The sequence below is a fragment of the Alosa sapidissima genome, chromosome 12 (genome assembly GCF_018492685.1).
Source record: "Alosa sapidissima isolate fAloSap1 chromosome 12, fAloSap1.pri, whole genome shotgun sequence".
Taxonomy (NCBI): Eukaryota; Metazoa; Chordata; class Actinopteri; order Clupeiformes; family Clupeidae; genus Alosa; species Alosa sapidissima.
In genome coordinates this window covers 37,940,111-37,957,047 of record NC_055968.1, presented here as the reverse complement: position 1 = coordinate 37,957,047, position 16,937 = coordinate 37,940,111, and the positions used below count along the sequence as shown (strand labels likewise).

At 42.0% G+C, this 16,937-nt stretch overlaps 1 protein-coding gene across 1 annotated transcript; it reads right to left on the bottom strand.

Annotated features, from left to right (window-relative positions):
* Positions 1-5,933: 5,933 nt before the first annotated feature.
* Positions 5,934-15,487, bottom strand: LOC121678566 (5-hydroxytryptamine receptor 3A-like). Its single transcript, XM_042058187.1, has 9 exons — positions 15,409-15,487; positions 13,746-13,918; positions 13,341-13,385; positions 8,933-9,039; positions 7,952-8,121; positions 7,333-7,496; positions 6,998-7,208; positions 6,502-6,684; positions 5,934-6,247 (listed from the first exon to the last, which is right to left on the bottom strand). The coding sequence occupies exons 1-9, from the start codon at positions 15,485-15,487 to the stop codon at positions 5,934-5,936; spliced, it is 1,446 nt and encodes a 481-aa protein (XP_041914121.1).
* Positions 15,488-16,937: the final 1,450 nt, after the last annotated feature.

Genomic DNA, 16,937 nt, shown 5'->3' with positions numbered 1-16,937 from the left:
TTTTTCTTAGCTGACAAAGACACACACATCACAAGGACATGAACACACAAAAAGGAACACATAGTGTATGTCCTAAATGATCAGGGAAATAGATAGCAAATCAACAGTGTAAATCATTACTAATAAATGGCTGACATTTTTTTTTTTTTATGTAGCAGGCCTTTTGCTGTAGAGATAATGACTCCCTATCCCTATACATACAGGGCCGGCATTCCCATCATCTTGTGATAGACTATGCATGACCTAATGTGTGTGTGTGTGTGTGTGGGAGAGGGAGAGGGAGAGAGCGTGTCACCACCTCCACCATGCGAGCAGCATGGCCAGATCTGCCTCGCGCGCGCCGAGTGGAGAGAATTTGCGCAGCTCGGACTAGGCCTACTGTCATTCTCATTGCGACTCCCCACACTGCCACTACGTTTCCCCCTAACTCTCCTATGAGCACTTCGACCTCGTCTAACATACCCAGTCGCATTAGACAAAGGCTCCACCACGTTACTGTCGCCGCGATTGTGGAGAGGCAAAAGACAGAAGCTAGCGCTATTAGGCTACCTCCAGCCTTGTTCGCCACACCACTAACACCCTGCTAACTTCCCGATGAACACTCCGAACCCGTGAAACATTATTCCCACCAGTGACATTGGGCAAACGATTCAACGTTTGTGCTTGGTGTAAGCTAAACTATGGAGTAAACTCTCACTTTGTCCAGCTGCATCATTGAAGGCAGGGACGCATCTGAAGCCTCACTAAACGAATCACCGTCATTTCCTGAAGGCAGATATTCCCCTTCAGAATCAGGGTCCGCGAATAGAAGACCCAACACTTCATTTCAGGTAAACTTTTTTGATGCCATTAGACGATAATCTAATGCAAATACTCGCTAACGTTGACAATATCGCTCTGACTAAGTGGCTCACACGCACACTAGCTCCGGTATTGCACGCACTGATTCAATGCGCTGTAGCTCAAAACTTTTGTTTAAAACATGACCTTTTTCGGACTCGGGGATGACGTATGACATGTCTGCCACCTAGTGGAGTGGATGTCGAACGAAATATGACACCCTATTTGACTAAATCGGCCGTTTTATTCAGTACCGCATCTTGTCGAGTAAACTCGACAGTGGCGCCTAGAGGGTTAATACTGTAGAACAACGTTGATTTTTGAAACTTCCATAGAAACAGAGCAGAGACTGTATAATACAATGTATAGCACTTAGTATTGTATAGTCAAATTTGAATATAACGTGGCCAAAAGCTATTGTAGCCTTCTTTCTATCTGTTAAAGATCAACAGATCAGTGATTTACGCCTATCTGCTCGCCAAAAAAACTGCTATTGTGTTTCCTGAATCCTTACATTCAGGCTTTCAAATTAAACTTCATTACAGTAAAAACATGTTATTTTTTTTTCTCCATTTCCTACCAATGTATGATGCTTGCATGAGGGAAACATCCCAAAACAATAGCACCCATATAATTCTTGCTGTTTTGAGAAGTATTTCTTTTCTTATGCAAGCATCATGCAACTATGCAAAAGCAATGACTGGGCCTCAGGTCAAAGACGTTTGAGAAAGGCTGGTCTACATAACCTGCATCAGATTGAGGTTTGCAGTTATGCGCCTGAAGGCACGGGTTGAGGACCCAGTCAGTTACGTCACAATATGCACATTTGTTTAAATTCATACCTACGTAATCACCATGACCAAAATTGTACTTTTTTTTTACTTTGAATCTTGAAAAAAAAAATATTGACCGACCTACCTTTTTTTTTTTTTTGGCTGTTACTGCAAACAAGAATATTTTTAAGGATGGCCTCATGACTGTGAAAATGGCTGACATTGAACCACAGTGCTTTAAATGGGAGGCCCCCAGTGTCAGTCATCAAGGCATCAAAATCTGCCACAAACACTTACAACACACAACATCACTAATAAACACACACACACACGGACAGAACCACCACTGTTCAAGAGTGTGTTTGAAATAATGGAATTTGTGCTCTCTCATGAAGCTGGGTCGATGGGACATGGGGAAGGGGGTTTGTTGATCGGGGGGAGGGGGTGTGGCGCCACGAGTAGTTCAAGCAGACGTAGCAAAGATTATTAATCTTTGGACTTAGGAATTTCATGTACTTCGATCAGGAGGGAGTCACTGTGCTAATGCCACGCCCCCTCCCCCTGAGAAACGTCTCACTCCTTGCAAACTTCAAAACTTGAGAGCCCTGGACCCAGGGGTCAGGGCAAACCCAGGGGTCAAGGGAAACCCAGGGGTCAAGGGAAACCCAGGGGTCAGGGAAACCCAGGGGTCAGGGCAAACCCAGGGGTCAAGGGAAACCTAGGGGTCAAGGGAAACCCAGGGGTCAGGGCAAACCCAGGGGTCAAGGGAAACCCAGGGCGGGCAACCTATCCATGACGGGGGGATGTCTATGTGAAAGCAGATTAATAGAAAATGTAGTTTCTTCCTGTATGGTGGGCATCACAACTAGCAGTGTGAAAACTAGCAGTGTCCAGACTGGCCTTACAACACACATGCTGGTAAACTGATAACATGGGACATTGTACAGCTTCCACTGTGTGCCTACAGTAATGTCAGGGTAAAGGGGTACATTATGTTACCCACCCATATGCAAGCTGTACAATGGATGACTTTTGACCTTTACCAGGGCACACAAGGCCAATACATTGCAGCAGCTCCTCATTATCTCCCAATGACAAGACTTTACCGCTTACATATTCGGCCTTTGGCTGTGTTTGATAATGATTGTGATTTTTTGAGACTTTACTGCACACATATTCAGCCTTTGACTGTGTTTGATTTAATGATTGTGATTTTTTGAGACTTTACTGCACACATATTCAGCCTTTGACTGTGTTTGATAATGATTGTGATTTTTTGAGACTTTACTTCATGTTGCCCATTCCTGTGTTGTTCTTACCAATCTATATAAGTATATAAGTATATATACTCTTTTGATCCTGTGAGGGAAAAGGGCAATCTCACACCATCATTTCCATGTTGTGTGTTGGGTTCGCTTCTCTGTGTTGCTAGTGCATGTCTACTGTATGTGTGGAGGAAAACATTGTGCTAATGCAAATGCCTGGGTGCTTGGCAAAAGAAACATTAAGAACATGTGGTGGTGGACTGAAGTTTGCATGCAGCCTTCAGGTGGTTTTACAGAAGATGCAGTCCCATGGAGGAGATGAACTGGCACAGGGCAAAGGACAACAGAGAGACCAGTAGGGCAGAGGTGAGATGGTTATGTAAGTGACCCAGTGCCACATGGGTATGTAAGTGACCCAGTGCCACATGGGTAAGTGATCCAGTGCCACATGGGTATGTAAGTGACCAGGTAACCAGGTGCCACATGGGTATGTAAGTGACCAGGTAACCAGGTGCCACATGGGTATGTAAGTGACCCAGTGCCACATGGGTAAGTGATCCAGTGCCACATGGGTATGTAAGTGACCAGGTAACCAGGTGCCACATGGGTATGTAAGTGACCAGGTAACCAGGTGCCACATGGGTATGTAAGTGATCCAGTGCCACATGGGTATGTAAGTGACCAGGTAACCAGGTGCCACATGGGTATGTAAGTGACCAGGTAACCAGGTGCCATGACATGGGTATGTAAGTGACCAGGTGCCATGACATGGGTATGTAAGTGACCAGGTGCCATGACATGGGTATGTAAGTGACCAGGTAACCAGGTGCCACATGGGTATGTAAGTGACCAGGTAACCAGGTGCCATGACATGGGTATGTAAGTGACCAGGTGCCATGACATGGGTATGTAGGTGACCAGGTAACCAGGTGCCACATGGGTATGTAAGTGACTAGGTAACCAGGTGCCATGACATGGGTATGTAAGTGACCAGGTAACCAGGTGCCACATGGGTATGTAAGTGACTAGGTAACCAGGTGCCATGACATGGGTATGTAAGTGACCCAGTGCCATGACCTCCCCCAGCAACCATCCCCCATACTTGCTCCCCTTTAGAAATGAGTTGTGGCAGTCTGTATGTCACAGTGTGCAAAATATCATGTATTCACGTTTGTAGTGTTTAATGCACTTATCTTTGTCTTGTGTGCTGTGTGTGTGTTTTGCTTTCACGTGTGGACTTGATACTGCCACCACAGCTGCTCCAAATCATGATCAATTAACGAACTCAAGGACTCAACAGTCCAACCTGTAGGAAGGAGGCCGATTAATTTAATGAGGGGGAACAGGTGTGTGGGAATGTTTGTCTTCCTATATTTGCAGGGTCAACAGGCACAGAGGAGAGGGAACACGTCAGGCAAAGAACTGCACAAGGCACAGTGGCCAAGCCAGAGGTGGCCTACCCAGCCGGACACACAGCAGAGCAGTTCCCAATGCGCAAGCTATACCCCGGGTGGCAGATTTGGCCTGCACCCGGCAATGGGAGTAGCTCCATTTTGCCTCAAGCAACATAACGCGTATCAGTATCTTGGTAGTCTGCTCCATACTGCCCAAAGTCTCGTTCATTTCAGCGGAGCGATTGCATCGCTGCTGGTGATCGGGGTGGAGAGCTGAGTAGCCTGTATCTGTGGAGGACGGGATGGTATCGAGCTCTTGGAACACTTGTGGGTTGCCGTGCGGGTGACTGCTTGGCTAGGCTAGGCCGGGTGGGTGACTGCTTGGCTAGGCTAGGCCGTGAGGGTGACTGCTTGGCTAGGCTAGGCCGGGCGGGTGACTGCTTGGCTAGGCTAGGCCGGGCGGGTGACTGCTTGGCTAGGCTAGGCCACGGAAGCTACTTACTCACCTGCTTGCTTGCTTGCTTGTCTACTGCTGTGTTGACTGTGGGAACTGCTGTGGGGCATCTGGCGCTGCTGGTGGCTGGCTGCAGTATTACTGGCTGTGGTCTCCTTGTTTTATTACAGTGTTTGTTGTATATTTTAACTGAATTTATTGTGATTGACTTGACATGTCTATACTTAATAAATTTGTAATAAGATTTTGAGCCCCTTTGCCTCACTGATTAATTACACTGCCTACTGCCATTGATCTTTAATTATTCAGGTTAAAACCTATATTGCTGTCTGGTCACGGGCAGCCTTAAGACTACAACTAATCTGGTGACATGTATACGCAAGTGTGTGTGTGATGAGGCTCAATAGATTTACTTTTCAGGGAAAAACTAGCACCAAAGTTCATACCACAAGTAGGAAAGTATTGAGGTGAGGAAGCCATAGAGAAAATAACTTGCTATGTTATAAGTTTATATTATAATATTGAGTATGACTCTCACATATGATTATGTAATAACACACATTTGAGTGTGAGCTGTGAAGAGTGGTGATGACAACGGTGACGACTATGTTTGAAAGTTTGATACTACTACAATTTGTAGATACTTGAATTTGTAGATATTATACCATGGTGGTGGTGGTGGTGGTAGCATAGTGGTAAAAAGCAAATATTTGGCATTATCTTACACTCATTTCTGTACTCCTTACAGAGAAATGATGTAGAGCAGAAACATATGTATTTTCAGCAAAGGCTAAACGCTTCAGGTTTTATTTCCACTTTTTACATAGTACACCACATACAGTAAAGCATATTGGGCTGACACTTAATGTGGTATACAATATCATAACAACTGTAATGAATAAATGATCAGTGCAATTATCTGATTAAAGACGATTCTAATTCAGACTGTCACAATAATACAGTTGCCTGTTGTGGTTGACTTTCACAGATTGTATTTAAATAGCATTTAAACTGCATTTAAATAGCTATGTCAATTCTACAGATGAGTAGAACTCGGTACAATACAGGAAGTGGTATTACATGAGATATGGCCAGTATAGATTAATTGTTTTGAACTTGGAAAAAAAACAATAATTTATCTTAAACATCTACTGTATTTCATGACATGCACTGATGTTACCCTTATTAAATCACCAACTTATACAACTTAGTGATCTTCTTCATGGTAGCCAGAGTACCATGTAATCCATATAACCACTAAAGCAATGATGCTGAGGAGGAGGAAGATGATGTACACCCAAAATAAGAGGCGGTCTATGACCAGCCCAATACAGATCCAGTCCTCTTCGGTTCGGTTTGTTGTGTCAGATTTCTCCAGCTGTCTTTGAATGGCTCGTAGGTCGTCTCTCAGGCGCTTTAGCTCCAGTAGGCTGGCGTCTGTAGTCTGGGGCTCTTTAGACTCTCCTGTCCCCTGCTGTTTCTCCCCCTCATAAGGCACAAAAGGGTTCCCACCGCGGCCTGCTGCTGACACAGTTGGTGACGCTTATGAAACATTACAGATATACAAATGCGTGAAGCTATGAAATATCACAGTTGGTGAAGCTTATGAAACATTACAGATATACAAATGCGTGAAGCTATGAAATATCACAGTTGGTAAAGGTTATGAAACATTACAGTAATACTTCATAAACCCCACACCCCAGAAATAATAGTAATAATAATAATTATAATAATAAAAATTTCGTAACACCTCCATACGTAAATCAACGTACTCTGATTTTCAACGCGTTTGCTCTTTCCCATGCAGACTAGTCGTGCGAGGTATTTGAGGAAAAGCACTCTTATCCAGTTGGGCATTGGGAGGTCACGGATGGAGCCACATAGCATGTTAGTGATGAGGATGGTCTCCAGCAGACTGCCCACCATCAGCGCGAGACACAAGGAGAAAAACACATCTGGAGAGACACAAGGAGAAAAACACATCTGGAGAGACACATCTGTAGAGACACAAGGAGAAAAACACATCTGGAGAGACACATCTGTAGAGACACAAGGAGAAAAACACATCTGGAAAGGGGAGGAGTCCAAGATTAGGACAGCGAAACAAAGGACAGTTATGGAATCTCCTCCAATGAAAGGACCATTCTGGACAAAAATGTTCTTAATTGTCTTTACATTTCAGGTGCAATTTTGCTCTAGTCAAAAGAGAACTGTTTTTAAAAAAGCATGTGCCATAGGCCAGGCACTGGTGGACCCTGTTGGTCTTACTGATGAGTGGAATGGAGTTTCCAGTGACGGGCAGCAGGTCGTTTATGAGGAGCAGGAAGACGGTGTAACCCAGAATGAGGGTCATCTTGAAGGCAGAGCGGTCGACATTCTGTGGGGGCAGGATGAAGCTGAACAGGTCCAGTGTGATCAAGAGGAAGCTTGGGATCAGTAGGTTCACCACGTACATGGTTGGCTGCCGCCTGAGTGTAATCTATAAACAAACAAACAAACTTGTGCTTTAGTATAATGTACAATGTATAATTACAACAGTTATCTAATCAGACTTAAGATGAATGAATGTGCAGTGAGTATTTTAGTAAGTAGGGTGAGCTCACATAGTATTTGAGCTGATCACGCGTCATCCCTTCAAAGTTGACTAGTTCATGCTTTAAGGCCCTCAAGTCTATGAATTCCCACTCTCCCTGGGTGGCCATGACAATCTTGGACCTGTTGAACATCTCTTCCACCTGATTTCCAAATGATAGCTGAATCTCATCAACTACAAGCACACAAGCAAATAAAAAGCATCACTAAAGTTAAAAAGAGCAGTTTACTAATTCATCACAAGCCCTCTTAAAACTCATGCCACCCATGTGCAGCATGCCCACTAGTGAATAGAGGTGCTTTAAGGCCCACTAGTGAATAGAGGTGCTTTAAGGCCCACTAGTGAATAGACGTGCTTTAAGACCGATAGCTAAAAATACTGGTCCTCTCGCCATGGTGTATCCAGGAGTCAGGCCGATAGCTAAAAATACTGGTCCTCTCACCATGGTGTATCCAGGAGTCAGGCCGATAGCTAAAATTACTGGTCCTCTCACCATGGTGTATCCAGGCCGATAGCTAAAATTACTGGTCCTCTCTCACCATGGTGTATCCAGGCCGATAGCTAAAAGTACTGGTCCTCTCTCACCATGGTGTATCCAGGCCGATAGCTAAAAGTACTGGTCCTCTCACCATGGTGTATCCAGGAGTTGAAGGTGTAGGAGCAGTTCTGTATGTCGAAGGGGAACTTGAAGATGTCCAGATCACAGGAACTGATGACTTCCACTGGCAAAGCATCCTGCACCTCCCCCGTGTGACTCACAGTCACATAGTATGTCTCCGGGGCGTTGTTCTCATCCACACTGAGCAGAAGAAGTCAGTGATTATCATGTAGTATTGTGTTATCATGAAGTTGCTGTCTTATGGCAGTACTTTAGATTGAGGTATAGATGCTTACCATTAGTAATCAATGGATTGTGCAGTGCTGCAGATACATTTTCAGGATTGTTTTGGAGTATAATGTGTGCTTAATATGTGCTTAATGTGTGCTTAATATGTGCTTAATGTGTGATTAATATATGCTTAATGTGTGCCTAATGTGTGATTAATATATGCTTAATGTGTGCTTAATATGTGCTTAATGTGTGATTAATATGTGCTTAATATGTCCAGGGCTGATTTCTTGTATATGGATTTGGATAAGTTTAGTTGTTCTAAATACTTTCAATGGAAATTTCCATTGAGTTTGTCTTTTAGTCCATGACTACACTTTACTACACTTTAGTCCATGGCTACACTTTACTACACTTTAGTCCATGACTACACTTTCTCCATTGAGTTTGTCTTTTAGTCCATGAATACACTTAATCCATGACTACACTTAATCCATGACTACACTTTAGTCCATGACTACATCCATGTACAGGAAACTACTCTATATTTAGACCAGCAAGGGCTGGAAGAAGACCCGCTAAAACCAGCTACCAGCGTAAGCTGGCTTCTAGCTGTTTATTTCAGCAGGGATATGTTAAATGTTGCAGAAAAAAATATTATGTTTGTATTTTCCTTATTTCACATCTTGAAGTCCAAGCTATATTTCTCATTACCCAGTCTTCAATTAGGTAGTCAATATGAATCTACACAATTTATATAAATAACAGCAAAGGAACTCACATTTCCGCAATGATGATGTCAGGGACCCAGAACTTCTTCCTGGGCAGGATAATGGATGAGCTTCCACACTGTGTTGGGTCCCAACTCAAAAATTCAATTTTCCATCCCTGTCATAACAGGAGAATTTAGCATTTAGCGCACAGGAAAATGTACATTAGGACCTCCACTACAAGGCACATTGTAACGCTTGTCACATGCTGTTATAAGCTGTGGTAAGGCACATCATATGCTGTCATTAGCTTTGGTAAGGCACGTAATATGCTGTCATTAGCTTTAGTAAGGCATGTCATATGCTGTCATTAGCTTTCGTAAGGCATGTCACATGCTGTCATTAGCTTTCGTTAGGCACATTAAGGGTACGTTCAGACTAAGCGTCTTTTTCACAGCTGCCGGCGTCCGTTTTACATTATAATCCTATGGAGTAGACCGTGTTTTCAAAAAAGTCGTCTGCTTCTTTTAAAACGCGACCGCAACTTCTAGCGGAAAAGCGTCATACGTCATGCTGTCTTTTTTACAGCCGACCAATCACAAGCAGATTACCGAGACCTGTGGTTTCCCATGACAACAAGTAAAAAATGGAGAAGGTGACAGAACACCGGTCGAGAGACGTGTTTTAGTGTCTGAGCATAGGGAATTGTTTGACATGATTTCACAGCTTTACCATAACATACCAAAAGCAATAGCCAACCCCATTTTGTTCTTCCATGATATTTTGTATCCACACGTAACATTAGTCACTTTGCCTATCACAAAAAAAACGCTTCTGGCCGCTTTTTTGGAACAAGAGCGCTGGCAGATTTTTTGCCAAACTGAAAAAGAAGAAGGATGCGGGGCGACTTGACAGGCTGGTAAGGAAGGCTGGCTCTGTAGTGGGAGCTGAACTTGAGTGCATCACTTCAATATCTGACAAAAGGACCCTGAACAAACTGATCAACATCTTGGACAATGAGTGTCATCCACTCCACAGCACTATTGTTAAGCAGAAGAGCCTGATCAGCTGGAGACTTCGCTCACTGCCTTGCACAACAGACAGACTGAGGAAGTCATTCATCCCCAGGGCCATTGAACTGTTCAATGCATCACTTAAGGGAAGAGGAGAAATAGACTTTTCTCTTTTAGTCTGTCTGCCTCTTCACCACCTCCATGTCTTGAACTGTCTGTCCACTAGCCACTTTACCATTGTCTTCTGCCTCACTGTTTGCATGCTTTATTAGCACATATGCACAACCCCTCCTTCCATGCCACAGCCGAACTGTGACCACACTTATACCTTTCTTAATATAGTTATTTATACATAGATATATAGACTTTATTCTTGCACTGTTGCACTGTTTGACTTACTCGTTTGACTTACTCATTTGCACCATCACCATGACACTCATTCACAAAGAGCACCTTAAGGCGAGACACTACAGGTGAATAGGGTAAAATTTTTAACAAGCAGATATCACTATGAAACTTCCCCAGTTGATTACTTACATTAATATGAGAAAAAAATGTATTACAAGTTTGCTGTAATTTAATGTTTACATATGCAAATTAGGCATTATCTAATTAAATATGCGCTAATTTGCATACATTTTAAGGCACGAAACCTGAGCATTGGATACAGCCAAGTTCAAAATTATGTTTTCATTGTGTTCAGATATTAGATGGGAAAACATTTACAGAGGGATTTATGAATATCTACTTTTGTTATCCTGTAAATCAGAAAATTATGTCACTAGCCCTAAAAAATCGCTTTTTTCCATGTTTTTAGGCATAAAATGTCATGTAAGTCAGGCTAGGAATAATATATCAACAAACCCCTCTGTAGAAATCTTCGACATATAGTTAGGCATAAGTCTAGAAAGTTTGGTGTATGTACGTGCTTCTGAAGTGGAGTTTTTGAGCTCAGAGTGTGAGTGGAAACTCATTTTGAGAAAACAGCCTTGAAAGACAGCCAATGAGATTCCGTTCTCAGCCTAGACTCGCCTTTGAACTTTCGCGATTGGTTACTGATACAAAGGAAGTGTCCATATATGGATCACATAGCGTGATACAGGAAAAACAGAGCTTTCCAACGGTAGTACACATGTTATGTTTTGGACCACGGTCGCGGGAGTGCATGCAAGGTTAGAATGCTAACTTTTGCTGAATTTAGGAGAAATATACAGGCGCGAGTAGACACAATATAATGAAATAAACACCTAAATGTGTAAATCGGACTATTTTGTTGTAGTAGTGTGATAGAATACATGCTAAGGTAACATACTAGCTCAAAATCTCGAAATTGACCAGTGCATGAAAAAACGATGTTTTCACCTGCCGTGTCTCGCCTTAACTTACCTTATTCACAGAGGACCACAGGCTCAGTCCCTGCTTCAGTCATTGCAAGCGCACCTGATTGATTAATCACCCACTATGTGGATACTGTTTTTTTAGAATTAATTTAGATTACGTTTTATTTAGTATAATTTGTATTTTAGTATATTAGTATATTCTTTATCTTCTACAGTCCTTATTGCTTAGGTGTGTTTTTATATTATATACTTTTAATTACTTTTTCTGCTGTTAGTGAATGTGTGTTTGTATGTCTGTATGCTACTGTGACCTTGAATTTCCCCTAGGAATCAATAAAGTATCTATCTATCTAAAAGCGGTCTGCATAACTTCTTTTGTCAGAAAAAGATGCTAAGTCTGAATGTACCCTAATGCTGTCATTAGCTTTGGTAAGGCATCCCTGCTGAAAAAAAAAACAGCTAGAAACCAGCTTATGCTGGTAGCTGGTTTTAGCTGGTCTTTGCTGGTTTTCTTCCAGCTCTTGCTGATCTTTGCTGATGTAGCTGGTTGGGCCACCAGCTGGATATGCTGGCGTGACCATCTGAGGAAGCTGGTCATGCTGGTGACCAGCCTGTCTTGTGGGATAAAGCTGGTGCAAGATGGTCATGCTGGTGACCTGCCTGTCAAGCTGGTCATGCTGGTTTGCTAGAATGACCAACATAAGCTGGCATGGCCAGTTAAACCAGCAGTGTAGACCAGCAACACCAGCTAAAATGGCCAGCTTTTGAGGTGGTACGACAAGCAAAACCAGCTGAATTGCCATCATAAGCTGGGAAAACCAGCTGAAGGTATGTTTTCGCAAGAGTTTTGCTGGTCTAGCAGGTCAAGCATCATAGGGTGGTCAAACAAGCTGGTCAACCAGCAAACCACCTTTAACTGGTCAGGCTGTTTTTTTCAGCAGGGATGTCATATGCTGTCATTAGCTTTGGTAAGGCACGTTAATGCTGTCATTAGCTTTGGTAAGGCACATTAATGCTACAATTAGCTATCGTGATGGAGGATGTCCAGTGGCATAATAACGTCATGTGATTTTAATCAGCACTTCATATCGACTCTCGGGTTGGTCAATCCAGGTTATTTGACTGCTTCTTAACCCTTAACCTTGGGTTGTGCACGGGCTGATTTGGGTTGTGCACGGGCTGATTTGGGTTGGGCACGGGCTGATTTAGCCATAAACGGCATAGTCTTGGGTTGGGCATGGGCTGATTTAGGCATAAACGGCATAGTCTGTGTTGCTGATAATTAGATTATGAAAAAATAAGACAAAACTGAGTGGGTCCAGAATACATATACACAAAGCTTAAACAAATACATAAACAAATACATATGCACTATCAAACATTATTATGGGTGGGTGACCAGGCACAGTCTGAATTGCCATAACCATGGTGTATCCACTGTCAACAGTTTTGGTCTTAATTGCTAAAAAATTAGTTACACCTTGGCCAAATAACCCTAGTTCGACCCACGTCATTGGTATGAAAAGGACTGTGAGAGGCTAATTTTAATACACTGATATTTTATCAAAAATATCCCTGAATTATATTTGTTACATCTTGTTACCTTTCCTGCCCGTTCCTCTTGTGATGCAGAAGAGCTTTCTCACTGCAGAAGAGCTTTCTCACTCACTGGGGCCAGAGCTAATTCGCCGCTCGAGGATAAACACCCTTCACAACAGTTCTCACTCCATTGAGCTTGTTTGTGTTTATTGGCTCGTTCGTGTTTACTGTCCTTAGTTCATATATCAATAACGTATATCAACATATAGAACAGTGGGCATAGAAAGTAAAAGTAGGCTATAAACTCCGACAACTATACTGCCTCTAGTGCTGCATCTGTTTACCGTTAAGCCTCACGTTGTCACACACTCCTTCTGCACTACGTTACCCACAATGACGCTCGACAAGTAGCTTACGTAAAACCCCTATCCTGCAACAATCTGATAAAGTCCTGGAATGACACATAAAAATAGAAGGGAACTAGAATTATTTTGTCAGAATGTGTCGTTCATATTTGGTTTGCTTACATTGATATTCAGTCATGGAGATGCAATGTGTTTTGTATTTGACTTTGCAAAGCTACATACCAAGGTCAACCAGATTAAAGTCTTCAGAATCTGTGCCTTTTCATCCTAAAACACAGATACCAACAAGCATAGAGTTACGCAGTATTGGCTAAAAAGGAGCAAGTGTAGGGTATATTACACAGAGGAAGTCATACACAGTATTGGCTAAAAAGAGCAAGTGTAGGGTATATTAAACAGAGGAAGTCATAGAGTTACGCAGTACTGGCTAAAAGGGACCAAGTGTAGGGTATATTAAACAGAGGAAGTCATACACAGTATTGGCTAAAAGGGAGCAAGTATAGGGGTATATTAAACAAAGGAAGCCTTAACCATCCTACAGTCAAGAGAAGGTAAGTCAGTGAAGTCACATGTAAAGGACATTTTTAAAATAACCAAAATGGTGTGGGAATGCTGTTTATGACCCACCACTCCCAGAATGCCGTAGAGAAGGAAGGAGATGCTGACATTTGTGGGGGTGTTCAGGTTGTTGACGGGACGCACAGGTGACATGTTGAATATGTTTTCCTTAAAGGCAACGAAGAGGGACTTGATGGTTGGTTCAGAGCAGTTTATTGTCCCCCCCTGCTCCAGAAACAGGGCTGTGAAGTCAGATATGCGCTATGGATTACTGATGCTGAGTTTAGAGTTTGATAGCATGCAGATCATGAAGAGGTCACACACATGCGTCCTGCCTTACCCTGTAATACTAAGCCATAGACCATAACTGTGACATAGATTTTTCTCCATCGCTCTTTGGCCTGTAATACATAATTGTCAAATGTGCAGCAACTTCAAGCAAAACTGAATTCATATTTCAAGTTCCTACAGAAGACAAGTGAATGTGCCCTGTAAATAAGAAAAACATCAACCAGATTTAACATTAACATTGGTAAATCTTACCTCTTCTCTGTGAAAATTAGATGTAGCCATTAAACTATTCAGTGTGTTAGATACAGTAACACTATACAGCTCTATCTGCAAGTCCTCAGTCTGGGTTTAAGTACTCATGATATCCTATCTTTGCATAGACAAATCAGAGAGACTCTTTTTAATGCCACGTTGACCTGAATTCATGACGCTCACTTTGAATAAGTGGATTAAAAGTGTGAAAGTTAAAAAAAACGTGAAAGCTAGAGAAACCATGACTTGGCTATAACTTTTACCTTAACAATGCAGGGATTCATATTAGCCAAATGTGTTGTAGATTTATCAAAAATTTCAAACAATATTTTGTTCCTCACTCTACTCTAAATTAACCTCAAAACATGATTAGGTGAAAAATTTACAAACATACACAAAATGAACGATCATTCATCCTGGTATTCCGGTAGACTGAATGATTGATTGTGTTTCAAATTTGATTGGTAAACGCTCCTCTGATATATGCACTGCCACTGGCATACAGACAGGGACTTCAGCAGTAGGTCCATAGGTCCAGGTTCATTATTTTAACGTAATATCAAATAATATGACAACATAAAAAGATGGCTCTAAAACAGATTAGACAGCAATATGTCTTCTTAATTTCCCCAACATTATCCTTAATATCCTACTGGCATCTTTGAGGACCATTTCATGAGGACATTTAGAAAAATCTGCTGTGAGAAAAGGGATCAGCTGTTGTCAACCCTCTATATATTGTATCACAAAGAAGAACTTAATTCACTGCTATAGGTTGAGAAGAATATAGAACAAGTTATAAGTCACCCTTTATGTTGTATTAGGTTATAATAATAATAATAATAAGCTTTATTTGTATAGCACCTTTCATACACAGAATGCAGCTCAAAGTGCTTTACATTTGGAGCATGTAACACAATAAAAGAGCCAGTCAGTCATTATCAATCAGGTTATTACCTAGGTTAGGTAATAACCTATTAATGTTAATAAGCAATTGATAAAATTGATAAAAAGCTTACAATGCATTCCCTATTTTTGTGACTATGGCACTGAGATTAGGAATAGCTTTAATTGTGACTATGGCACTGAGATTAGGAATAGCTTTAAAGTTAAAGTGAGTGTTAGTAAAATGTAAAGACTCAATCATATGTCATCAGGCCTCTCTGGAGGAAATTCAAATTGGCATTACCCTCAGCCCCCAGTAGAGGGCAAATGGTATTGCAGTTGGGTCTGTCTGTCCGTTCAGGGCCGGTGGAAAGCATGGGCATTCTGGGCAATTGCCCTGGGCGCCAAACTACCAGGGTACCAGCTATAGGCTACAACATTGAAAACACATTGATTGTCAAATAATGACATAGACGGTTTAAATGTGGGAGCAGCAAGTTATTCATTTTCAATGATATTGTTAAATAACAGTCATGAATGAGACGTGCAAAGCATAGTGCTGCGGAAGAAAAGTGCACAGGTTGAAAAACTTTTCTCCTGCGTATGGGTACTGATCTTCAGCCTGAATCGTCAGGTTGCTAGCAGTGGAACGTAGCAGAGGGACAACAATGTATTAAGGTAAAATCTGAATCTCACCATGTTACCGAATCAGGGGCGCAATAAGATGGTCCTATCGCGGGGTGATGAGACAGCGACACTCGAAGTGCGTTCCTAATGTTTAAATGCACACCTAACAGACATCATCATATTAAATAGTAAATTAAACTAGAATGTAATGCCAGAGGAATTACAATAGTGGATGGAAAACTGCTAAAGTTGGTGGGGAAATTCCTGAAAAAAAAACATTAAAGGGGTGGTTCAGGATTTTGGACATAGGACCTCATTTCCAAGTAAGCAAGTGGGATATTTATCAGTGGAGACCGTTTTCAACACGTTTCATCCAGTCCTTCTAATTGCAGAGTTCGCAGGTGCTAGGCTAGCGCAAGTCAACGGTATGTGCTAGCCTGCCACTAAAGACAGTCTTACCCACTCCAAAGTACACCCGAGGCAAATAAATTATAACGCCAGACTATCGATGTAAATGTCTGTATTGACAGTGTTATTTCTAACGTTATTCTATCCTTGCATTTCAACGATCGCATTACATTTTGAGGGACTAGTTTCTTAGCAGCGGCGGAATTATACTTGCTCCGGTTAGTAGTACTGCGCCGAAAAGTAAACAGTAAAGCGCACTCCAATGGGGATACCTAGTAGTAGCCTTGGTAATATCAGTCCGCCGCTGAGTTGCAAAATGACTACTAACAACTTTAGGGACCAAAGTATAACTATTGCAACGCGATGCAAGGGTAGTTGTATTTCTTACACTATTCTATCAACACAGACATTTACATCGATTGTCTGGAATTTGCCTCAGGTGTACTTTGGAGTGGGTAAGACTGTCTTTAGTGGCAGGCTAGCACATACCGTTGACTTGCGCTAGCCTAGCACCTGCGAACTCTGCAATTAGAAGGACTGGATGAAACGTGCTGAAAACGGTCTCCATTGATAAATATCACACTTGCTTACTTGGAAATAAGGTCTTATGTCCAAAATCCTGAACCACCCCTTTAAATCACTTTTCTTTGAGTTCATACAAACCCTCGTACCAAAAGACCTTGTGTGGCAAGGCGTTCTTGAGATATAACACTCAAGGTGTTTTTGACCTTGACCTTTGACATCCAACATCAATTCACTTCATCTTTGACTCCATCCAAATACGCATACCAAATTTCA